The sequence below is a fragment of the Lipophrys pholis genome (genome assembly GCF_963383615.2).
Source record: "Lipophrys pholis genome assembly, chromosome: 1".
Lineage (NCBI taxonomy): Eukaryota > Metazoa > Chordata > Actinopteri > Blenniiformes > Blenniidae > Lipophrys > Lipophrys pholis.
Window position 1 is genome coordinate 53,644,180 of NC_137635.1, and position 25,892 is coordinate 53,670,071.

Consider the following 25,892-nt stretch of genomic DNA (forward strand, 5'->3'; position numbering starts at 1 on the left):
CTCTCTCTCTCTCTCTCTCTCTCTCTCTCTCTCTCTCTCTCTCTCTCTCTCTCTCTCTCTCTCTCTCTCTCTCATCTCTCTCTTCTCTCTCTCTCTCTCTCTCTCCTCTCTCTCTCTCTCTCTCTCTCTCCTCTCTCTCTCTCTCTCTCTCTCACTCTCTCCTCTCTCTCTCTCTCTCTCTCTCTCTCTCTCTCTCTCTCTCTCCCTCTCTCTCTCTCTCTCTCTCCTCTCTCTCTCTCTCTCTCTCTCTCTCTCACATCAAACACACTGTGGTCTGTTTCATGCTCCCTGCAGCCCATTATGGCTTAATGCTTCAGGAGCCATCTTACTGACTTCAGCATTTTACAACTTCAGTATATTCACTGGCTCGGCCAACACACGTACACAAATAGAAAGCGCAAACACACACACACACACACACACCACACAGCACGCACGCACGCACCACACACACACACACAGGGAGCCCAGACGCAGGGATTGACACACTCTAAACTGCGGCAGGGTTATGAGGCTGCACACTGCCAGACACAAACAACTGTTGCTTTTCGCTTTAATCTGCCGACAGAAAAGCCCCGGCGGCTTGTGCCGACGTTAACCTTCAATAAGCCCTGGGCCTCTTATCTCCACGTCAGTCAATGACTTCCATTCATACGTGATGCGGCGAGATCAATTAGTCCTTCAGAGTGAGACCTGCACTTCGGGGGGGGGGCAGACGAGGCTAAAGTTCACGGTTGGAGGCCGACATTAACGCACAGTATTTGCTGTTTGCACCAGATTGGTTGAGTTTGATCTCAACTGTAGTTACCAATAATTTGCACCATGTGCCGCCACATCAGGGCACTCGCACTGATCTGCTGCCCCTTTTACCACCAAATGAAAACTCTTGGTTTTTGCATTTTCCTTTCGGAAAGTTTTGTGTTTCCCTGGCAACGATTCAAAACTGTAGTTGGCATGCCGGGCCACTGGTTGGCGCCATTTGTTTTCTGTAATGAAACCACTCACACATGCAGCAGAGAATAATCAGCTCTAAACATTAACAACAGAAGAACACGGACATTCTAGTGGACAGACCACCAAGTCGGATTGTTTTTACGGTGACTGTCAAATAAAAGTACCAAGTCTGGGGAGTCATGACACCACAGAGGAATCTTTGTTCCGATTGGCTCAACTGAGCATGTGCACACCTACCTAGTTTCTATAGCCGCGGTGCGCAGGACCACGAGCAGCGTTTCTTCTTAAACGTTTCCAATAGTTGCGTTTTACACCGAGCAGGAGCACTTCAAAAAGTTCCACCTCAGGAAGTACTTCCAGAAAGTTGCGTTTCCAGTGACTCCAAGCACCGTTGCCATGTAAACAGACACAGAAGCCACAACATGCTGGGTGGAGGAGCTAGAGCCAGACAGGAATTAATCATAATGATTGGAAATTCAATGTTAATTCGTCCCTGCTGACAAATGGCTGGAAAATCATTGACAAAAAAATAAATAATGCAACTGCAGAGACGCTGCGTTATCACCACATGATGAACCAAACACCCAGACAGGAACATCAACCATCGACGCTTTCCAATCAAAATCAAGATATCGATATTTAAACTCAGAAATTGTAATGATTCACCAAGGAAAACTTAATGATGCTATTTGTTTAATACTAAATACAACTTTTCCTGCCTGAGGCAAACTGATATAATGACAACTCGGAGGAAAATATCCCAGAAACTTTCCATTCATTGAGTCTGAGAAACTGTTTGGATTCCCTCGGGAGGCCTGCCTCCCACTTGATCTAATTGACCTAATACGTACTAATGACATTGAGTTCACATTCAGATTTGCACCATTTGGCTTCCCCTGAAGTGTGTTTGAATTATGGGGCGGCTCAGGAATTCACTCACTCACACTTAAACAGCTGGAAGTTGTCATTTTCTGGTCTATTTGTGAGATTATTCCTGTCAAAATAATAATAAAACCATGCATGTTAGCGCCACAGCAATCAATAAAGGCTGAACATACTTTGACCGCTGGATATCCAGATACCGTGCAAACATTTCCCACCGAGATTAAGAGCTTAAACACCAACAAGCGGTTTTGTCGTGTGAATCAACACCGACATACATGGTCTGGATGAAGACGCACTTTCATCTGAATTAATCCACACGTCCAGCGTTACATGTGTTTTCAAGACGAAAGCCCTCTCATGCGCTTGTTTCGTCGTTGATTTTGCAAACTGGTTCCGGCAGCTGCGTTTTATGCTGCCAGTGTTTCCCTTCTCCGTTTAACCTCTGGCTGGGAAGAGGTGCAAAGGGAAGCAAACACAGTGGCAGCCATTATCTTATCATATCACCCGAGTCAAAGAGGTGAGAGCACCGCCCAGGGTGCTCTCAGCTCAACGTGTGAAAATCAGGCTCTGTTTTCTGCTACAATGCCGCTAATTGTGTGATTCCAGACTTATTGTGAAGTCTGGGTCAAGCTGCTGAGTCTGAACTTTCCCATGCCTTCTTATTAGGGATGATGCACCGATACCGACACCGATACCAGTATGGAGTGTCGGGTCGATACCGCGCGGAGTACTCCGGGGAAAACAATCGTATTACGTGACGTCAAGCATCGAGGGGCGTGAGCAATGTCCGATGGTTTGGAGATTATTTAATGTAATGAAACAACATAGTAAAGGAACAACAAAATAAGACGCAAAAATCAAGTTGTTTACAACATCATCAACTTAATCACCAGAGACAGTTGAACGAGTGAATGGTTTATTTCGGTTAGTTACAGTGCAAAAAGGTTATTTTGTGCATTCAGTTTAGAGTCTTTAAAAGTTCACACACGTTTTGTTTTGTTTTTTTTACCATTTCTGTAGCTGAAGTGGATCAATGGCTGAAGCCGAGGCTTATTTTTGCATTTCCCTTAAAAACCCACAAAGTTACCCAGGACACCAGTGATGCAAGAGAAAAAAACTAAACCTAACAGAAGTAATAGAAAAGAGAAAAGTAAAACAGAACAGAAGTCATTTTTCATTATTACCATGAATTATTTTACCTTTCAATGTTTTTTTTGAAGCACAACAGGGATTTACACAATTTTAAGTCGTTTGTAAGTCCATCCCATAATATGACTCCCAGCAGAGTTACCAGCCATGCTACATGCTACACGCTAAAGAGTTTCAGGTGTCACTTGGACGGGAAACTAAGAACGACGGGAAGAAAAAAAGATGGTTTCGGCTCGAGTGGGCGGGGCCTAAAGCTGCTGGAGGTGTGTATAGCGTCGACACAGACGCATAGCCTTCACATGTCTTTTGCGTTTGAAGTATAACCTACCTATAATTCTATATATCTATATTTCTTTATTTTTCATGTGGCTTAATTCCTAAAAACATACCATGAATGCAAATATTAAAGTGCTTACTCAGCCGTCTGACATAGGTGAAGTGTCATAGATAGATAGATAGATAGATAGATAGATAGATAGATAGATAGATAGATAGATAGATAGATAGATAGATAGATAGATAGATAGATAGATAGATAGATAGATAGATAGATAGATAGATAGATAGATAGATAGATAGATAGATAGATAGATAGATCTTTTTTTTAATGCATGATTGTCCTAATGATCACATGTTTGATCAGTCATATCTTGTACCGTTCTTTTAAAACCGACTGCACATTATACTATGTATAATTGTTGTGTGTGATAAAGAAAGGACTTCACTTAAATTAAACTTCGTGGCATTTAATAAGTACTCGTATTGGTACTCGGCATCGGCAAGTAGCAGGAGGTTAGCCCTCGTACTCGTCCATTAAGAAAGTGGCACCGATGCGTCACTACTCCCTCCAGCGAGGAACAGTACGGATCAGTACACGTTTCCAGCCACCAGCTAGTGTTCAGTCAACAGGACCTGGGAGCTGCAGCCCCACTGGATCATTAACCAAACGCTGGTTAGAGACGACACTTCACAGTCAGTCTGGAGCAACCGGCAATCAACAACACACATACAGCGATGGGGGGGAAAAGAAAAATCAATCCCACAGCAAAACGCTCCCAGCCGTCTGCAGACGTCTCGTACAGCTTTGACTCTTTTTATACGACTCCCAGAATCTAAGCAGCCGCTTTCGAAGAGCCCGGGGCCTGTCCCTTTAAGAGATGATGAGAGCGAGAAAGAAGACGCACCGTGAGATGAAGGACGTCGTCCAGTGAAAGACAAAAAGATAAGTCATCAAGACTGTAATGATGGGGTGGGACTGGGAGGGGGCCGACGGATGAGGACTGTAAAAATCAACACGGATAAAACAAAAAAAATCTGTTTCCAAAACTGATGACGCGTCTCCGAGTTAACAAAGCATCTTCACACCCGCTCTGAAAAGCAGCGCTCAGTTGACTTTACTCCTCCTCAACTTGTTTTTCATTCTGAAGTGCTCAGCTCATCGCGCTCCCATGGTCCACTAAACATTGGCTTCAACACAATGATAACAAACAGCTCGGCCTCCTGAACCGTCCTTCACTCCAGGGCAAGTTACTTTGGAAGAAGGGATTACTTCTTCCACCTGAAATGAGGTTGATTATTATGAAGGCAAAATCTCAATTCACCACCGGCTGAGCAGCTTTAAATAAAGACTGACGTTAGACGGGCGAGTTCAGCCAGATGAAGATTCTTAAATGATCATTTTAAATAAAAGTGACATTTAATAAAGCAAATTAATTAGTTCCAGAAGGATTAAAAAGTATTGAATGAAGAGGAAAACTGTCAAAATAATTGCACACTTTGTTCAGAATTCTTCGTAATGTGCTTTAAAGGGTTAGGAGCTCACTGGGGATTGAGTATAAATGAGGCCCCGTTTACATGATTTAAAGAGAAACGCAAAACCTTCGTAGTATTTTGGTGTCTGTTTCCATGACAACGGTGATAGATGCCATTGAAAACACAACTTTTCAAAAACGCTCAGGCTCCGTCTCCATGTAGTCGGAAATACTGCTACTGTCCACGCACGCCATGGCTAAAGTAAATCATATTTTCTGCACATGCTCAGTAGAGACAATCAGAACAAAGTTTCCTCTGTGATGTCACGACTCCCAGTCCATATTCTCCTGGGCTTTTATTTTGACAACCTTGTTCTCCCATTGTTCACGTTTAGAGCCCATTGTCCTCTGATAAAAAAACAAAACAACAGTGCCCACTAGTGGCCCTGCATGCTAACTACACATGTAACTCCACGCAGTCGCCTGTTCGATGGAACATTTACTCAGTTGAAGGTGTAAAGGAGACAGACGGATGGCTTTAATCTTACTTGCCGTTTTGTGTTTGAAGGTCGAGTTTTTCCTTCTATTTTTCTATATAAACTGTGAGGTGACCATGAAAAGGATTTGAAAGTGCTGCGACTGGACATCAATTTGGAAGCTGGCTGACCCGGTCTCCGACGGCGGGGTGACGTACGCAGCCCGTGACCTTGAGCCGACGCATTAGTTTGATCAAGCCGCGGTGTCACAGCTGGAAATAACCTCTGCAAATGTCAGAGATCGTCCACAACACTCCGGCGGCTCATAAATTAAATCCTTCATATTTCACTGTGTTTGATATGCCAGACGGGAGCAGACGAATGATTATTTATGTCGGGGAGACGGGGGACGGGGGACGCCGGGAAAATGACTGTCGGTCTCCGAAGCCACGTTTCTCCATCCTTCTACGTCTTTCCAAGTCCATCTGTCTCTGCCCGTTTCTCACCTCTCCTTTATCATCCCTCTCATCCTCTCCCACTCCTTTATTTTCCATCTTGCTAAGAATGCATTGACCCCAAACTTAACTAAGCTCCACATTATTGATTGAAACAAGAGGAATGGGTGGTGTCAATGCAAGACAGATCTGCTCTTTAAAGCGTTATGGATCGCAGACGTTTGCATCTGGATGAGACTCGAGCCGATGTTAATTCTGTCGAATGATTTATTGACGGTGGTCAATCAAGTCAATTACCACTCGACACTCGCCGCTGTAGCTGCTGATGGACGGCGGGATGATGTGACATGACGACTGTAAAGCGTTACAGCCCCGCCCTGAAACTTTGAAACTTCTCGGTGTAATTGGAATTAACTTCCACCTCAGAAAAACACAGTTATCAAACATCCCCAACGCTCAGACTTTATATACAGTCCTGCTCACCATTATTGGCACCCCTTCATTTGTTTATTTTGCATAACCGGAAAAATATCTTCAGGAATAAATTGAAATGTACCAAATTCGTAAAATAAGGATCTTTTAAATGGAGGGCCAACGTAATTCCACAGATTTCTTTTTAATGTAATTTCAAAGAACATAAAAAAACACATTTGGTTTCACACCCTGAGGCAGTAATGACTTCCTCCAAACGTTTCTTGTAATCATCTAGGAACTTCCTGTTTGTAGTATTTTATTTTTTACGGATGGCAGGTTTCAGCTCACCCCAGCTCACCCCAAAGATTCTCAATGCAACCATTGCTGAGGGCTTTTGGTTGTCTGGTTGGTGAACTCATGATCTTTGACTCAAATCAGGTTTTCTTACAGTTGGTCAAACATTTCACTCTAAAACATCTTAAAGGAGTCATATTCTGCAGCTTTTCAACACTTTCACATGGTCTGGTTGGTCCGAAAATGTTTTATTCAAAGTTTGACTTTCCACCATTTGAATATTGGATCATAGGAGCTGCATTCAGAATCTGCTGTGTCTGTGTGAGCTGGACTGGCTCCGCCCACACATCTTGGGAAGAGGAGGAAGTACTTCTTCTCGTGGTGCCATGTGCCAGAGCAGAGCTGCCTAATTGTGGGAGGAGTCAAAGGGAGGAGCCTACCTTGATTGGGATTGGCTAAACCCCCGATGACACTATATAGGGTTTGATTTCTGATTGGCTGGTTGGAGCAACACACTTTTTAAAACCTGAAACAAGCCAGGGAGAGAGAGGACAGACTGTCTTCACTTCTGGGGCGTCAGTCCAGGTATGGGGACGATTAGTACTGTTGTAAAACCTTTAGGAAGTGAATTTTGGATAATATGACGCCTTTAATAATTCTCCAATTTCATGATTCCTGTGAGGCCTCTAACACCAGATGCAGCCTCACAGCATGATGGTACCACCACCATGCTAAACTATTGGTAGAGTATTCTATATGTAAATGAACCGTTGATGTGCGTTGTCAAAAAGCTTCATTTCTGTTTCACCTGTCCACAAAACATTTTCCCAGATGGTCTTTTAATGTCTTTTCATAAGCAATGGTGTCGCTCTTGGCCAGGTTCAGTGGTGTTGATAACGGTGAGCTGGACTGTATAAGATTTGTGATGAGGCCTTATTTTTGCGACCACACTGCAGTGTGTTTAACCGTTTAGTTGGTTTTCTTTCCTGCTGCTGCTAGAAGCATCCTGAATGTGTGACCTTTAGGAAAAAACTGCAGAAGTCACCATTTTAAGTCTCACGGCCATTCGACCAACATCTCCAGACTTCACACAGTTCAGCCACTGTCATCTCAGAGCATCACACTGTGGGAAATAGGAAAAGGCCCCCTGATTCAGAGTTCGTCTGTATGACTTTTAAAAGAAAGGTTATCTGACCGAGAGGGAAAAAAAACAACAACTTGGTATCAGAGTAAAACCCAAATATACATTGAGGACATCTATACACTTCTTGTTTTGATAAAGGATGTAATTTTACTTAAAGGCCTACAGTTTTAGGACAATGAAATAATTGAATCCGTTGACAGAGAAGTGACTGCGTGAGCATGCATTAGTCCCAGTCTTGTGTCTTGTCCATGCATGTAAAGTACTGTAACTGTAGTAGTCGCAGTAAACTGTGTGTGTGTGTGTGTGTGTGTGTGTGTGTGTGTGTGTGTGTGCTCCTGAAAGCACTGAATTCCAAGGAAGGCAAACATGTAATCATCTGCACTGCAAATGGGTTTGTGACTGTCTGACATCAGACCATGAATGACACTGAGCAACATCATATTTGCATGGCTACAGCACAGGACACATGGTCAAGTGACCGTCTGGCAACCCCCCCCCCCCCCCCCCCCCCCCCCCACACACACACACACACACACACACACACTGAGAGGGGGAGGACAGGAGGAAAAGTTTAGCACCTTCTGATGAAGGGCTTCATAAAAATTCCAAATTCGGAGGGACTTTCTCCATAGTTTTGATCAGAAATCAAAAAACTCCAGATGAGCAGAGGCACGTCTGCAGTGTCTTAATATCTTTTCAAAGCAGTGATTCATCTTGAGAAATACCCAGAGGAGGAGGTCCGCTCTTGTGCTTCCCCATGTGACATGATATGAGTGAGACAACAGGTCTCAGAGGTAGAAACATGGATGGCTTCTCTGCTGTCTCACAGCAAATTAAAAAAAACACCCAAGAGTTCCAGAACCGTTGAGATACAAACCGACAATCGGCCACTTAATAATGACATATCCGATATGCAAACGTAATTAAAGGGTAATGTGCAACTTATATAGACATCCGTGGGAAGATATGGAAAATAAAAAGTGGATGATTCGCATTCTTTGCACGAGGATTAATTGAAAATAAAAAGTAGAGTACACAGGGAGAGAAGAGCTTACCTGATATCTCAGACTGAGGAACAACATCCAGCGCGAATCCTTTTCCTCCGTAAAACTGCCTGATATCCGAACAACTCCGCGCTTTGCTGTTCCATTTGTCTCCAGAGGCTGGAGCCCAGAGAGAGCACACCGCCAGAGCTGCTATGATGAAGGAATCCATTCCGGACGACCACCGACTGCTGACTGGGGCAAGTGCAAATCAGAGCAAGTCTCACACTCAGCAGGAGACTCCCAGATACTGGCGAACGGGGGTTAGTCTGCGCCGCTGTGCGTAAAATATCCTCCACCTCCCTTTCTCTCTCTCTCTCTCTCGCTCTCTCTCTCTTTCTCTCTCTCCTCTGTCCTTTCAGTGGATCACAACGCAGAGGTCCCGTTCCCTCCCACTCCTGACAAACAGGACAGGAGCTTCAATGTCTCTCACAAATTATTAATCTTCTCATGCGGGACACTCGGTAAGAAGAAGAAGAAAAAAAAAGAAGCGCAGCGCTCCTGCTCGTGCGTCCGCCGCCGCTGGTGTTTGACGCACCTATATGGGGGGAAGCAGAGAGATGAAAGAATTAGGTTACGCGTCTGCAGCTGAAATATTTTAAGTCATGTCAGAAAATAGCCGCGTGCTGGCAGCCCTGTTGACTCACGCCTACCGGAGGGCTCTGGGTCCGGGAGGTGCGCAGAGGAGAGACACGCCGCAGCTCGGACGCTTCTCTGGACGATGCGATGGCAGCGCTGCCACACTGTGGAGTGAGAGGGAGGCGGGCAGAGAGAGAGGGGGGAGGAGGGGGGAGGAGGGAGGGAGGGGGGGGGGGGGGGGGGGCTGCTTCCATTCATCATGCGCCACCTATTTTTACGCATGTGTCAGAATATTATTACCACCTCGCAGATTTGATCCACTTTGGGAAAGTGTTGAGCCTGGCGGCGAGTCTAGTTTCCAGGTGAGGAATGTCCCATCCTGACAGCTTGATCGGCCACCGTCCAGGTGTCCCAGGTGAGCTGTGGGCGTGTCCTCTGGCACAGGTAATCGCCCGCGGTGCAGGCCAGTCCTGCACCGCGTATCTCCAGATCACTCCTCAAGGTGCAATTAACCCGCCAACAAGCCGATACCCGTCAGGTGCTCCTGCCAATTTACCTGTCACCTGCTGAATGTCATTTAATATCTTCAGTTTCTGTCGGTGCTCCTCGACGAAAGCAGAAAACATGTTCCACCTCAGCGTGAGAAAGCTCGCACCTTTGTTTCAGGCTACAAAAGTTATGTAATCCCTCACCGACTGGATCAACAGGGGATCCTGCTATCATCATTTCTGATTTGCCAAAAGCATCATAATGAGGCCAAACATGGCGGTTCACATGCACACCCACCAAGAACAAGGTTCTCCCAGGTCGCCTCCAGAGAGAACATGCAGGTTCCACAAAGAAAAAGGCCTAGACTTGAACCCACAACCTCACTGTAAGTCGATTTACTAAGAACACATCCTCAATGAGGACGTTTACAGTGTCAAAACATCAATTTTTACTACATTTTATCTGAAAATTATGTGTCGATAAAGAATCTGAGCTTTTTCCAAATCGGTTCTCACTGTGTTGTGATTATTTCGGCACGTCTGCAGTTTCCTAATGTTTTGAAGTTCTCTAAATTAACATTTTGTCCTCCATTTCAAACACTTTGTTTACAGAGGAAGCTGTACTTTGAACAGGTTTTTTTTTTCTCTCAGTTTCTTAATTACCTCTAATAGGATCAATGACTTACAATCCCCAGCATTCCAGTAAACCGAAAACCTGTTTTTTCCCCGGCTCTCTTTCATAGGGAAGACTGAGAAAGAGATTCCATGGTGGGTTTTATTGGTTTGTCTTTATGTGGAGTTTGCGTCATTATAAAGCAAATGAAAATCAAGCATAGGTATATTTTAATCCATGGATCCATCGTGTGTAGGTCATGGTTGTGGGTGGCTTTAACAATCTCTGATGTATTGAAAGATTTGAATATTTCAAATTTCGGTCAAGAAAATCTTTTCATAGCAGAGCACCAACCTTATAGATCATACCTTATAATAATACTTTATAATAATACAAACTAATAACAGAAGATATATTCATCCTGTGCAGAACTGAGTAGGAGTCAACGTTCATCCCTCCACTCAGGGGTCCGACTCCATGACAACGGTGCCGTGCGACAGAAATGCTGCGACTGCACACGCTCAGCAGATGGACTATAACAAACATGGTGGCCTCCGTCGTGTCATGACTCCCAGTCCATGTTCTCCTGGGACTTGGTAGTTTCAGTGTGCTTTCATTACCAAAAGAAACGACAGCACCCACTAGTGGCCCAGTGTGCCAACTACATCATTTTCAGAATGTTGTCACATTAAATGCGAAACTTTTCTGGAACAAAAAAGATGCGCTGTCATTTTAGTTTCTCATTTGTCATTTGATAGTTGGATTTTATAGCAAGTTGCTTGTTTGTTGACTTGTTTGTTATGAAGAAGTGAAGACGAGGAAACATTGTGGTATGAGCGCTCCAGCAACGCTTGTTATTCATGGCGACTCCGATCTGTAAACGATGAACCGGCAACCTGCCCAGAACGTCACCTGCCTCCCAGCCGCAGTCGGCGACGCCTTGTAATCCTCACCTGGAAACAGCAGGTAGAGAACATGAATGCATGAAAGAGTTAACAGTTTGACTCAAAGGTCTGTTTAAGAATTCAGGATTGAAAACTACAAACCTGCCGATTGAAGCCGTTAACAGGCAGCATCCATATGTTCAACATCAAACTACCTGAGGAATATTAAAGTGAGTCTCTGTCTAATTTCAACAAAGTTATTCCTTTTGAAATAATATCTCATTAGTCCTTCCAGTGCGTGGAATCGAAGCTGACAGTGTTTGATGGTGTCACTCCAGAGGGAGATGCTTTTCAAGAAGTGTTTGTGGGCAGAGACGCCACCCTATATAATCGCTCTGAAAACAAATAAAAGAAAAAGCCCCGGAGACAACATGACAGACAAAACAAAATAAAACGTGAAAAGGTAAGAGAAAGAGATGGAGCGCACCATTTCCTGCCTCACTATTATTTCGAATCACTATTTACAAAGACAGACAGTGTTTATGAATACATTACGCTGTGATGCCTCCGTTCCTGCCGGAATCCAAACAGAGGCCAGCGTCTCTCGTATCGCGAAAAAAAACAACAACTGACAAACGGCTGCGCTCACTTCCTATTATTACAGCCCCGAGACGAGTGGGCGTCAATCACACCTCCGTTCCCCAGTGTCAAGTGTAGCGTCGGTCTGCGGGCGGCTGGATCTGCAGCGGCGGAGGAAAACGCGCGACTGTGCCACAGCAGCGAACAGAAGCCGCTTTCTAATGATGTGCGATACTTTCCTTGTTGCCGCGAGGGCGACATTAAAGCACACGTGGCCAGAGGTTAATACGTCTGGAGGCCTTCAAAGCTCCCGGGTGACAATATGTCAGTCGCCGTTATGTATGGGGTTTTGTGTGTGTGTGTGTGTGACCTTTCTGGTGTGCGACACGAGTTTATGTGTCTGCCTCTGCAACACATGTGGCCAAAGGTCGACGCTGCTGCTGCTGATCCGATTGGCCCTCCGCTGTCTGCGATGGAAATCGTGTAATTAATGCTCGGCAAAAGCCACAAAACAGCCATGTTTTCTTCAGGCTGCCTCCCATTGAAGTTTTATTGGCTCTGACCATGAAAGAGCTCCTAATGAGGAGCAGGATGCCGGGGGAAGTTCAGGAGACCGCGGAGAGACGGGAAGCAGAATGGAAGCTCGGAACGAGGAGAGAACGGGGTGAGAGGCCACACAATTAAGCAGCACTCACTTTAGCGTACATGTGCAGCAATTATGTGGTGAGCAGTTCCAGGGCGTGATGAGGTCTTCCTGTGAAAATTATATTGCATCCGTACAGAAATACTGTAGATCCTCGAGTAAGTACACAGCAAAACAGGTTTTCAGCCGCCTCGGCTCCTTTTCCAGAAATAGAAAGAAACCTGCCCGTTTTTGAAATGTTAATGAGACGAACTTCTCCTGGAGAAATGAGGAAAAACAGGCTGATTCGACAATACGTTTCATTTTAACGTTGCACAACTTAAGACGGGGAGGATTACTGTACATGGAGATTAACTTCACATCACAACAGACAAGAGATTGTCCATCAAACCTCTGGGAAGGTGAGAGGAATTATGGTCGATCGTCAGCATGCGAGGTTTTTGCTTTGGAGATTTAATTTTGAGCAGCATTAAATAAAAATAACCAAAATGCATAAGGACACTTATGCACTACACTTCCATATAGTCGCATTACTTTTACACATAAGATATCTTTATAGATATCTGAATTTGAATGGGTGTCTTAAATACTGTAAATAGGACTGGACGTGGGTTTGTGATTGAATACTTTTGTGTAGGTGTGTGTACGTGTGTGCACTGTGCATGAGGGTATGAATGTAAAACTAAAATTTAATTTGTAAAATACACATTCTATATTAGATGACAGCCTTAATATGTATATTTAAAAGTATTAACATTTTTAACACATGGAATTCTTGAAGAATATATATATATATATATATATATATAGTTTTTGTACAGTTTCAGTGGCTGTAATAAGACATGGAGGAATAGCTGAAAGGTATTTATTTAATCTTTTTCTATTTGAACACTTCCTATCGTATCACCATGTAGCTTCGTGTCCATTTATTAATTGATCCTCTACATTGCTTTATCCGTCTCAGGGCTGCGGGACGCTAGAGCGACACACACACACACGCAAGCTAAAGCCTCTAAACCTGTACTCAAACTCGGGATTCTACTAAAGTATTAAATACTACACGTCCGTGTGGCACATTAGGTAATTACAGCCGTTCTTATATTCAGTCCAACACATGACCTTGAGACGGTTTCAGTTTTTATAGGAGCAGTTACACTGACGCTCTTTATTGGCTGGCAGCAGTAAAAATAAAAACGATGATTTATTTCTTTAATCATTTGTTTTCTTCCTCCAACAACACAAATACTGCAACTTCTAAACCATAAAGAGATTGTTGCTCAGCTACACAGGGGTTTTACTGCGTGTTTCTTTGTCATCACTGAATCGTACGTATTTATTTTCCCATTTCAATCTGATGGACAACCACAGTAAATTCACTTCCATTATGTACAGGCAGCAGCAAAAGCATTATAGGCATCTCGTTGTACTTTTATGGATAAAAACACAACAATCCACACGAGAAAGACGGTGCGGAGGGAAAACTCCCTTTTACGTGACGGAACCTGCAGAGATCCTGCAGGAAGACACAGAACAGAAAGAAAAGAGAGAAAGTGATTTTCAGTGATCAGGTCATGGTAACATGTTCAGTGTAATAAAGATCTAAACCTTCAGCAGCTTCACTAGAAAATGGTCCAGGAGGAAGAAAACACCCTCATGTATTAATGTTATTAAGGTTCTGTCATGATGAATATCAACACCTATTGAACGTTTCTCATTCTCATCTCTTCCATCTGAACGACGTGGCTCACATGAGATATAATAAGAACATATTTCACTTTCTTATGCTTTGACATGAAATGGATAGAAAATGATCTCTTATCCATCATCAGGTGTTCTTGCATTATTCTTCATGTTGTATTGCAGGCAGAAAGTAGGAAACACAGAAAGTTACCAGTTGGGAAATTCCCACTACCGACTTGCCTGATCAGTCCCGCAAAACTGTGCAGATAAATCAAACAAAATGGTTGAGATGATTTAAATTTGCTGGCATTTCTTCGACAGATATAGAAGTGCTGGTGTTACAGCAGCCAGGCGCACTAGTTTAATGCAGCGTGACTCTTTTCACTTTAAGTGCTTGAAGTCGTCGTGGATCAAGGCTGACGAGGAGGGAGTCCATAGACTGTCGTTTAAGTCACATTATGGATCGGAAGCACTGGGAGAAGGGAGGTGGAGCAAGCAGCCAACAGAGCCATGCCGTCGAGACAAAAATCAAAAAATGCAAACGGAGAGAAAAGTCTGGAGCACGAGGAACGCTCAAACAGACAGACAGGAGAAGATCCAATACAATATAATAGAAAATACCTATATACAGTGGCGGCTGGTCAATAGAGGGCGCCATCTGAAAAATCCGGCCAAAGCGCAGAAAAGAAAATATCACCAAACATGAAACCCAACAAAAGTTTATGTCCATAGAACCACTCAGTTTGTTATTTTTACGCATTTTAATTTTCATTACATACATAGAGGCAATAATATATATTTTTTCCCTGAAGGTCAGTGTTTAGATGCGGCACAGGAGGACGTCACAAAGACGCTTTAGTCTTTTTATCCTTTTAATAATGTGGTAATGAAATGCACAAGTACAAAGTGCTTCCATCACGCCCACAAATATACTTTGTCATGAAGACATTAAAGACAAAATGAGCGGAGTGCAGTCAGATCTGATAGGACGCGGACGCACACACACACACACACACACACACACACACACACACACACACACACACACACACACACACACACACACACACACACACACACAGTGAAGATTGGCTGCTGTACAGGGATCACCGCGGGGCCTCAGCAGGGTCTCTATGTAAATGTCAGTGTGTCGTTTCAACAGATGTAATCAGCCTTTAGAGGCAGATCATCGTGTCCTCTCACTAAAATCCCCCTCGTCCCGGCCTCTTGCAGATAGCATCGATTCTGCATCCTCTCTGGGTTTTATGTCGGCCATTAGCCGGGAGTTCGGCGCATTCGCTTGAACGCTCGAGTGTATCCGCATTACTCACCGAGCCCGTCGCGCCACCTTTTCTCAATTCTTACTCATTGTCTCCTCTCTCGAGCCCATTTCATTTATTTCGTTCTTAGCTGTTTTGTTTTTTTTCTTTCTCTCTGTCTCTTCTCACGAGAATATACCAACACCCACATTCTTGCCTGTTGAAAAGCAGTTTTGCACGAAACCCGATGCTTCTCTTCTTCTTCACCACCTGCACTGTTATGTTATATTGTCCCTTGATCACATTTACCCGGCGTCGCTCTGTGCAAACAGCCTTCACAAACAGAGGATGTGGCCCATCTGCACACGCAGAGCCCCCCCCCCCCCCCCTCGGCTGGCACAGATAGAAACAAGACGTCACGAAACGGGAGAAACGTTGACGGCGAGAGCGAAAAGGGTAGACGGATGATATTGTAGGGAAAGATGACAAATGGAGAAAGAAATGGAGGCATGGGGGGGTTCACGAGGCGAGACGAAGGGTGACGGAGAGAAGTTGGAAGGAGTGCAAGGAAAGAAAAATGGTTGAAATTAAGTGAAAAGAACAAATGTCCAGCAGGGTTCTTAAATTCTGAAGGTGGGGGGGGGGGGGGGGGGGGGGGGTCTTGCAAACAGGCATTGTGGTGGATGTGAAATCCCCCCTCTTGACCCCCTGTGGGGTGTTGCGTTGTGCTTTTGTGCGTCTCTGTGGGCATCCTGGCTCAGAAATCTCAGCACATTTGCTTCCACGTGCACATGAAGTCTCGGGCGCCACAATGAAAAGAAGCAGTTCAGAAAGTACTTTGTTCAGAATTACCCCAGGATGGAGCAGAAGGCATGGACACACCACTAACACCTCCGTAGTGGTCACCGAGCACGTTTGTTTCGTTTGTTAAAGTGTGCTCATGTACAGTTTCTTATGAAGTCATTTAGCGAGAAAAAAAACCAGCAGAGTGATTTATTTATTTTTTCCAATAGTGAGATAAAGCGTCTCTCAAACGGTCTCCGGCCGGCCGGCAGCAGCGGATCCTCGTCCCCTCATCGAGTTACTCCCTTCATTTACCTGCATGCTGTTCCCATATTAACCTCCTCGATGTGTCACACGTCCGTTAGAAATGAATTAACTGCTTCTTTCATCCACGTCATGCTGTGAAAACTCATAAAGTCACGTGGAGACATGACAGGACTGGAGGACGAAGACGACCTGTCGGGACAGTTTGGACTAAATTAAGTTTCATGTCAAAACATCAAGACGGTTCTACCAGAAGCTATAATAATACTTAGTTAAGCTCATATATAGGAATATAAGCATGGTGGGTCTTGGTTCTGGGATTGATTCCATGGTTGCTCGGTTAATGTCAGGACGTCTGGTTCAATTCAAGTCAATACGTAGACTCCACTGTCCATTTCTGAGGTTTCTACTGTTTGTAATCGATGTTAAAATGCAGTTAGTATTCCAATAGTGCTCATGCAGTAAACTTCACTGGAAAGGCATCTCTCATTCAGGAGACGTTGAGATCCACCGTCAGACGTTCGTCTTTTTCTGCTAAAAAGGACAAGAAAGAAAAAAAAAATTCAATTTTGCTTGGGAAGGAGTTTGCAAAGAAATTAATTCTGTGAAGGCGTAACTGGATACCGCGTGTGATAATGAGACTGAGATTTTATAATGATGACAGAGGAAATCTGTTTGATAAGATCTGGTTTGGGGTTTTTTTTTTTGCAATTATAAAATGATAGCCCTTTTCTGTGGCTCTGTGTCTGGATGTCTGTACGCAGAGCGGGCACTTCCGGTTGGGGTGAGATTTTAAACGGCACCTCCCCATTGCCAAGTTACAAACACATTGTTTTTACCATTTTTACCAGTGTCTTTAATCGAATCGAAAACCGGTTCTGACTTAGACCGGTTCCGATTGATCAATTCCATCGGAATCGTACACCTTATATGTGTTTAATTCTTCTGAACGATTCATTTTCCAGCACGACGTCAAGTCGCGTTGCGGTACGTTGCATGACGTCACACACTCTGCGACGCAGAGCTCCTCCAACCAGGAGACAACATGGAGGAAGAAGGTCTGAAGTGGGAGACGATAAACGACTAAATAATACGTTAATACATGTTTCACTCACCACGTCCTGAATCCACAGAGTCCACAGCCTCTCGCCTCACAGCCACAAGGTCCAAGTAAAAAAAAAAAAAAAAAAAGTCTCGGTGCAAATCCCGGCAGGAGCCTTTCTGTGTGGAGGTTTCATGTTCTCTCCATGTTCTCTCCATGTTCTCTCCGTGTTCTCTTCATGTTCTCTCCATGTTCTCTCCGTGTTCTCTCCTACTAATGAGGGACTTTTAAAAAAATGAACTCTGCCGTCAAACTGTCCCGTGTAGTGAATGTCTGCTCCAACGAGCCGACAGCGTAGACATATGCAAGTAGAACTTCACTATATGTGTGAGTTTTAAAACGCTCTACTAGAGTAGGTCTACTGTGTAGACATACACAATCTAGTAGCGGTCTACTACTGTATGTCTATGTATTAGATCATTTAGTGTTGAAAATCCTTTCACAAAAAGCATCAACACAATATGAAAACAGCATTCCCTGCAGACCGAGAGAACTCGTTCCTCCTGCTACGTCACTTCCTCATTCCCTGCAGGCTCCGCCTCCCAGAGAGGGTTAGCTTGTCAACAGCGCAAAATTTGAAAAAGTGTCAAATCCAGGGGGCAAACAATGAAGGCAAATAAACATTTGACTGTTCTTTTTTAAGGGACAAATTATAATTCAAGTTTCATCTAAGGAAAAAATTTAATTGTTCCTTTTGGTGCAGAAGACTGTAAAACTATCTTTTTCCCCCTCAAAACAATACTCAGGAATTGTTAGAAGAATTGATAAAATCTTATCAATTCCCACTCATAGTTATCTACCTGTTAATTCTCCTTTTTAAAAAAAATAATAATAATAATAGAAAAAAATAAAAATAAATTGATAAGAGAATCGATAAAGAATTGAATCGTTAAACAGAATCGAAAATGGAATCGGAATCGGAAAAATCTTATCAATTCCCATCCCTCGTCTTTAATCTGTAAATTACATGCTTAAATAACATATAAACATCAACATAAAAATGACGATTCCAAGAAAAAAACGGCAAAAATAATAAATACATTTTGTCTACTATGCATAGGGATATAAAGTACTATGGATTTTTTCTCTGCTGTGCATATTACATTATATACAACTTTATTGTCATTACATTGAACTGTTGATGCAAAGGAGCAGTAAACTGTATTTTTAGAGCTAGAATACTTTTCTTTAGTTAAGTTTATTATTACTACTACTACTACTACTACTACTACTACTACTACTAATAATAATAATAATAATAATAATAATAATAATAATGATAATAATAAATCACGAGTGTTATAATTATAGTGAAGGTGGATTTTGTCCTGATTTTGTGGCGCCCCCTGGAGGCCATGGCTCCCTTAGTGTTTGCCTATATTGGCTAAAGGGTCAGCGGCTGTTTGTGTGTGTGTGTGTGTGTGTGTGTAAACTGCTTTATTTAACGATAGGACTGTGGACACTGTCATTTTGCTTGATGCACTTTGTTGTTTGGGTGTGTGTTTGTTTCATTGTCAGTTTTTTTTGTCTCATACTTCCTTATAAAAACAATAAAAAATAAATTAAATAATCAAAGCCTGGCCGATGCCACTCCCGAGAGCAACCTTGCCGGTGACCTCGGTTGTCAAGCGGTGATCTCTGGGCGGCGGGCTCGGAGGCGGCGGGGGGTCAGCCTCTCCGTGTGGTTCTCAGCCCCCCGTTAGGGTCCCACATTAGTTTCCCACAAGGACTCCAGGATTCCTCCGGCATTCCTCGGCCCTCCCCTGCGCTGAAGGCACTTCATCGCTCCAACTCTCATTTTCCCAATTTGTTTTTAACGAGTGAGCCTGCATAAAAAGAGGAATGCAGCAGGTCCGAGCAGCGAGCGGGTCGAGTGCTGATTCTTCACCGGCGCTTTTTTCTTTCTCATTCACGAAGATCTTTCTTCTCACTTTGTCGACGGCTCGTCTCAGCTGCTAATGAGGAATTTCCATCTCGGAGCTATTGTTCGCTCTTATGACATTATGAAACAAAAGTCTCCTATAGGTCTGTCTGCTGCTTCCATGTGTGTGTGTGTTTCCTGCAGCAGGCCGGCCCGTCGCTGATGGAAAACCTCCTTTTTTAGCGGCGGCGCAGCGACAAGCTGGCTTAACGTGTCGCGATCGGCGGCGCACACGTTCGTGTTTCACAAGGTTTCCTGTCGCGGCGGCTGCTTTCCATCGCCAGACAGCAAAACACTGATTCAGTTAACTAACGTACTCGTTTTTTTTTTCTTCTTTTTTTTATCAGTTTCATTTATGAATGGATTCATGGCTGTTTTCTCTGATGAGAGCATTAAAAGTCTGCTCACACTCAGTCACACGTCTCAGGCAGTAATGTGTGTGACTTTTGAAATAAAACGGTGGTAATAATTAACACTGACCACGACCCCATAATAAAGTAAGGAGGCTTTCATCACAACATTATGATATAGGTTTAAGCCAGATTGATGAATGTCATTGAGCTAAGTGAGCCGCGTCTGAATGATTTCTGCTTATTAATAATATTATGTCCACCTTATGTAACGTTGTGAAATGTAGCTGCAGCTTTACACTTTTTAATTTAGCTGTGTCGATGTTTTACCGTCTCACCGGGAGTTTCTTGGCTTCTTGATCTCATTTTAGTATTTCCACACGAGATAAGTCTGCCTCCTGCTGCTTCCTGTATTAAATGAAAATGTGAGAGTAAGTTATTCTTTGCCATGAAGGGACGATAAAATAATGTGGACATTTTTATTAAAAGCACATTTGACTGGTCTTACTGAGCAGTGTTGGACAAAGTAGCTACTTGTCAGGGTGCATGAAGAGAAAATCGTTAGTTTTTCAGTGGCTTTGGGTAAACAGACTGAACACTTTTTGTTTTCACTTAAATAGTAAACGAGGCCTTGGACTGCTTGAAGGGTCATATTATCCAAAATTCACTTTCTAAAGGTTCTCCAGCAGTACTAATCGTCCCCATACCTGGACTGACGTCCCAGAAGTGAAGACAGTCTGTCCTCTCTCTCCCTGACTTGTTTCAGGTTTTAAAAAGTGTGTTGCTCCAACCAGCCAATCAGAAATCAAACCCTATATAGTGTCATCGGGGTTTAGCCAATCCCAATCAAGGTAGGCTCCTCCCTTTGACTCCTCCCACAATTAGGCAGCTCTGCTCTGGCACATGGCACCACGAGAGGAAGTACTTCCTCCTCTTTCCAAGATGGGCATGTGTGGGCGGAGCCAGTCCAGCTCACACAGACACAGCAGATTCTGAATGTAGCTCCTATGATCCAATATTCAAATGGGGGAAAATTTTGGGACCAATAAGACCAAGTGAAAGTGTTGAAAAGCTGGATGATATGACCTCTTTAAAAGGAGAGCTTGTAAGTCATGACTCATCTTATAATTAAGTGGACGTGATGCTTCATCTGAGTCTTTATTCTTTATTACGACTTAACCTGTAACCTACATTTTAATGTGAATATCTCTTCCACCTCTGAGTCTGGTTCTGCAGGTTTCTTCCCGTTTAAAGTGAGTTTTTCCTTCCTACCGTCTTCTCTGCTCGCTCATGTGGAATTGTTGGTTTTTCTCAGTAAAAGTATCTCGAGAGGACTGACTTTTATTCGGCGCTCCAGAAAAAAATGTTTCTATTATCTGAGCCGGGGAAATGAACTGAGTCACGATCAGTTATGATTTACATTGTCTTCCATTAACAATAGTTATTATGTATTTGTGGATATAACCTCTTCTGTCACCAGGAAAAAAACCATTGAAGATGCCTCAACGAAGACAGCGTCTTATGTACCAAGTGAAGAATGTGAGTAGATTTGTCAACTTCGCCTCGGGTCAGAGTCTCTTGTCTGTTTTCATGTACAACAAAAGTAACAAGCCCAAAGTCGTATCAGTAACTGTAATTACCTTATTGATTTTCTAAGAGTGATCTAGAAGTTTATACTGCCTGAAGTTGTGGCTTCACAATACTACAATAATAATCAACAGCTTCTTTGAAATGGGCGGTAAAGGTATGACGATACAGATACATTAGGGCAAAAATCCCCAAAACTTAAAACAAGAAACATACAAAGAAATATTGGAAAGGCTGGAACCTAGAGGACACTGAAGCTCAGACGCACACTGCAGCCACCAGGCCGCGTTTACACACCCGGGTTTTTACAAAAAACAGATTTTCCCCCCTTTATGTTAAAAAACAAACAAAACAACAACTTTAGTGACACTGACCCGTATACACACCTGGTTCAGAGCGGCTATGAGCAGCCAGACCTGTAGGGGGCAGTGTAACGGGAAGCATGAAGCCATGACAGCCAATCGGAATCCTTGAAAAAAACATCACGAATTGTGACGTAAATATCCGCCGCCCCTCCTTAAGGTGCAACCGGAGACAGAGTTTATCCAGGTTTTCAGGAATCATCGTTTGTGACTTAAAATTACCAATAATTTCAATCAGAAATGAGATTATATCAATCCTGCCGGTATAGTTTCAACCGATGGGAATACAAATATCCAGATTTGATGTTTCAACACAGAAATGTGACAGAAGATACACAATGAACTTCCTTATAGTTAATATGAAACCTGGAAATACAGTCATATTTATGTAATATCACAATATTAGCTACTTTTGAATATGAGAACTAATTAGACGATTGGCAAAATGTGATTAAGATAAATGCTCAAATATCCTTTCACACTAAAGTTCTAACGTTATTGGCTTTATTTAATATGAAAAGACCAAAATAATGGCATTATTATTCTATATTAAAGACATTTACAAAAACATTTTTTTTATTAAACTCTTGTTTTCAGTTTTTCTGAACAGGACCAGCCAAGAAAGGAACTTTTCTCCAATAAACCTGTTTGAAGTCATAAAACATTGTTTAAATAAGATCAACGGCGATTGGGATTAAAAAGTGAGAGACTTTAATTGAAGTTCTGCCAAAAAAACAAAAGAAATCATAAACAGGATAGAAATGAATTCCATCTGTCTTCTTTAAAAATGTATTATATGAAACTCAAACCGTGTCGTGTGTCAGAGAGCAGAGACGTGTTATGAGTTCCAGGGTGAAGCTGTGGTGTGCAGGACACATTGATTTATTTATTTCTTCAACCCGGCAGAATCAGGCAGCAACAGGAATGTGTAAAGAGCCGAGCAGATCTCTGAATCTGTAATCAGAGCCAGTCAATGATGTTCCAGTGTTCATCATGGCGGCTGCACACTGACGCCCTGCTTACATCACAAGTTACCCCATTAACATTCATGACTCCTCGCGCTGCATACAGCACGAGGGCAACCAGGCAAAATCCACCCAGGACTAATACAGCAGTCATGCGGCTTCCGGCTCCATCCCGGCAGAGACGGAGAGAAAAGAGGAGAGAGTTGGAAAGGTGGAATGGCACCCAGGGGAGCGGTGGAACATTCACACTGGTGCTCATCCATCTCCGGGACATGAGGAGGGAGGCTGCCTGCAGCATGACAAGCAGAGAGCCTGAGAGAGGATTCTGCATGAGATGAAGGCCAACCTTGAACATATATGACACACACACACACACACACACACACACACACACACACACACACACACACACACACACACACACACACACACACACTGGTCTAATTGAAATGGGCACTCATGCTTGTTGGCCGCCGTCGTGCGAAGGCACAGGCTTCATTTTGCACGACAGCGTTTCAAGTGAAAACACAGTGTTCAACTTTTTGTCTCAGGAAAGATTCACATTTAAACGCGCCAATGTTTTGAAAATGACGTCCGTTCTTCATGTCGGGCCACTAGTTGGTGCTGTTGGTTTGTTTTTGTAATGAAAGCACACACACACACACATGCAGCAGAGAACACGGACATTCTAGTGGACAGACCACCGAGATGGATTGTTATTACAGTGACTGTCAGAATAAAACTACCAAGTTGGATCGTTATTACAGTGACTGTCAGAATAAAACTACCAAGTTGGATTGTTATTACAGTGACTGTCAAAATAAAACTACCAAGTTGGATTGTTATTACAGTGACTGTCAAAATAAAATTACCAAGTTAGATTGTTATTACAGTGACTGTCAGAATAAAACTACCAAGTTGGATTGTTATTACGGTGAGTTGTGAAAATAAAACTACCAAGTTGGATTGTTATTACAGTGACTGTCAAAATAAAACTACCAAGTTGGATTGTTATTACGGTGACTGTCAGAATAAAACTACCAAGTTGGATCGTTATTACAGTGACTGTCAAAATAAAACTACCAAGTTGGATTGTTATTACAGTGACTGTCAAAATAAAACTACCAAGTTGGATTGTTATTACAGTGACTGTCAGAATAAAACTACCAAGTTGGATTGTTATTACGGTGACTGTCAAAATAAAACTACCAAATTGAATTGGTATTACAGTGACTTTTTAATTCTAATTGAATTAATTAATTGACTTTTGTTTAAAATTTTCATTTAACAAACATCTCAGTTTAATCTTTCCCGTTTTCACTTGACGACGTGTTTCAGCGGCCATGTAGCTACTCTGTTTTGTTAACAGCCAGACTTTCCTGTTGACTAATTATCGGCACCTCCTGTGTTGCCTTACTGAGACTAAATCTATTACCATAACACCTCAACACCAACAGTTTTTTTATTTTTTTATTTATTCATCTGTTAAATACCTTCAAATCTGCTCACAGGATCTGTCCATCATCCCCTTCGACCGCCTGACAGGTGGTTTGTGGTGAGGGCGATTTAAACATCTGCCCCTGTGAGTTTCATCAACATGATGTTGGACCAAACACAGAATCAACAGTTTGGCTCCAGGGTAGAAGTGATGTTCGGTGCCGGCCGCTGATCCAGACGTCTCGCCAACACAAAACATTTGGCCGCCATGAAGAGAAAACCTTGGCAGACTGTGGTGCAGCTCCAATCCTCACATTTTCAGTCACATCTTCCACACGATCCCAACCTATTCGGGCTTCATTTGAACTTTTCTTGTTAAAATTCCATCATTCTAACACACAGGCACCTTTTGAAAAACGGTTGGTGTTTTCTCCTGCGGTGGTCGATCTCGGCCTCGACTTTTCAAAGATAAGATTCCAGCGGCACGGCTGAGCGAGCGTTCACATCTGATGCCGTTCATACGTAACCAGAGGGACTCGCCGTCGGGGAGCGACCCGCTGATTGCAGGATGAGATCCGCAGGTTTTTCATGATCTCAGCGCCCTTTGTTGTGTTCCGCCGGTCAGAAACAAACTGCACGCTGCATCACAACAGCTTTGACCTGGTGAGACAGGAACTGTCGACACGCTGCCGGACGGGCGACACCACCAAGTGCTGTTTTCCCCGGCCTCTGCCAGCGCAGCAGTGGATGATGGGAAACGTATCTGACAGGGGAGGCCGAGTTGATCGGTGTCTGCGTTGCCGAGGCTCCTCCTGATGCTCCATCATGTTGGAGATTTGTTGGATCGGACTCAATGAGCCAAATGAAAAGATTAAAACTGAGCATGATGCTGATTGGCTGGAGGAGCCGATCGACAGGCGGTGGAAATTCACGCTACGTCTGTTTTGAGACGTTAACTGGGAACGGAGAAAGTTAACCGAGGCCCCGTTTACACGGCAACGTTTCAAGTAAAGACGTTTTTTTCCATTTCAGAAAAGTTTCCTGTTTTACGTGGCGACATTCGGAAAACAATGCAGTAAGCATGCCCAGCCATGAGAGGGCGCTCTTGGTTGTTTTTATAATGAAACCACGCACACATGCACCTGAGAACAATGCTGTATAAATATTAAAGTTACCGTAATTTCTGGACTATTGAGTGCGCCTGAATATGAGCCACACGCAAGAAAAAAAAAAGAAAAGAACATTCTGAGTTCCGTGATGCACCTGAACGCATCACCAATGTATCAGCAAGATGAAGCTCGTTAAAAATCCATAAATTAGCTATTAAAGCCGCAGGGTTCAAAGCATGTGAAAAACGTTGTGGCGTATACTCCGGAAATTACGGTACTGCACCAGAATCCACACGGGAGAATTCTGCATGCTCATTGCAGCAGAGAACAATGGGCTCATTAACAATAACAATTAACAATAACATTAACAATGGTAGTACATTTGTATGGACAGACGACGAAGATGCCATCCAAGGCAACCGTCAACAATAAAACAATAGCAATATGGACTCGGAGTCATGCAACTCCGGAGGCCGCCGTGTTTGTTATTGTCCATCTACTGAGCATGTGCAGAAGAGCTATTTATCACAGCCGTGGTGGGCAAGGACAAGGAAACAGGCCCTGAGTGTTTCTGCAGAGTCTCATTTTCCTCAGTTCACACGACCACGAGTGTTTTCCCCCCCCGAAAAACTTCAATTTTCACCACTTTTCCTGCATCCAGTCAAGCCTGTCGGTGCGACGCTCCTGCTGAAAGGGTGAGACAGTCTCGGGCTTGTGCCACT

The 25,892-nt window shown here is 43.4% G+C and overlaps 1 protein-coding gene across 2 annotated transcripts in view; it reads right to left on the minus strand.

Moving 5' to 3' along the window:
* LOC308107020 (glypican-1-like) overlaps positions 1–9,317 on the minus strand; it is an 84,667-nt gene extending 75,350 nt beyond the window's left edge. Inside the window, exons 1-2 of one of the 2 annotated variants that reach the window (XM_080459109.1) lie at positions 9,219–9,317; positions 8,578–9,103 (exon numbers count right to left, since the gene is read on the minus strand). In XM_080459109.1, the coding sequence (XP_080315235.1) occupies positions 8,578–8,737 (160 nt within the window). In that variant the 5' untranslated portion in view covers positions 8,738–9,103; positions 9,219–9,317. Of the gene's footprint in view, positions 1–8,577; positions 9,104–9,212 lie in introns of both variants that reach the window. The other variant, XM_080459110.1, reaches the window with a different exon arrangement.
* Positions 9,318–25,892: the final 16,575 nt, after the last annotated feature.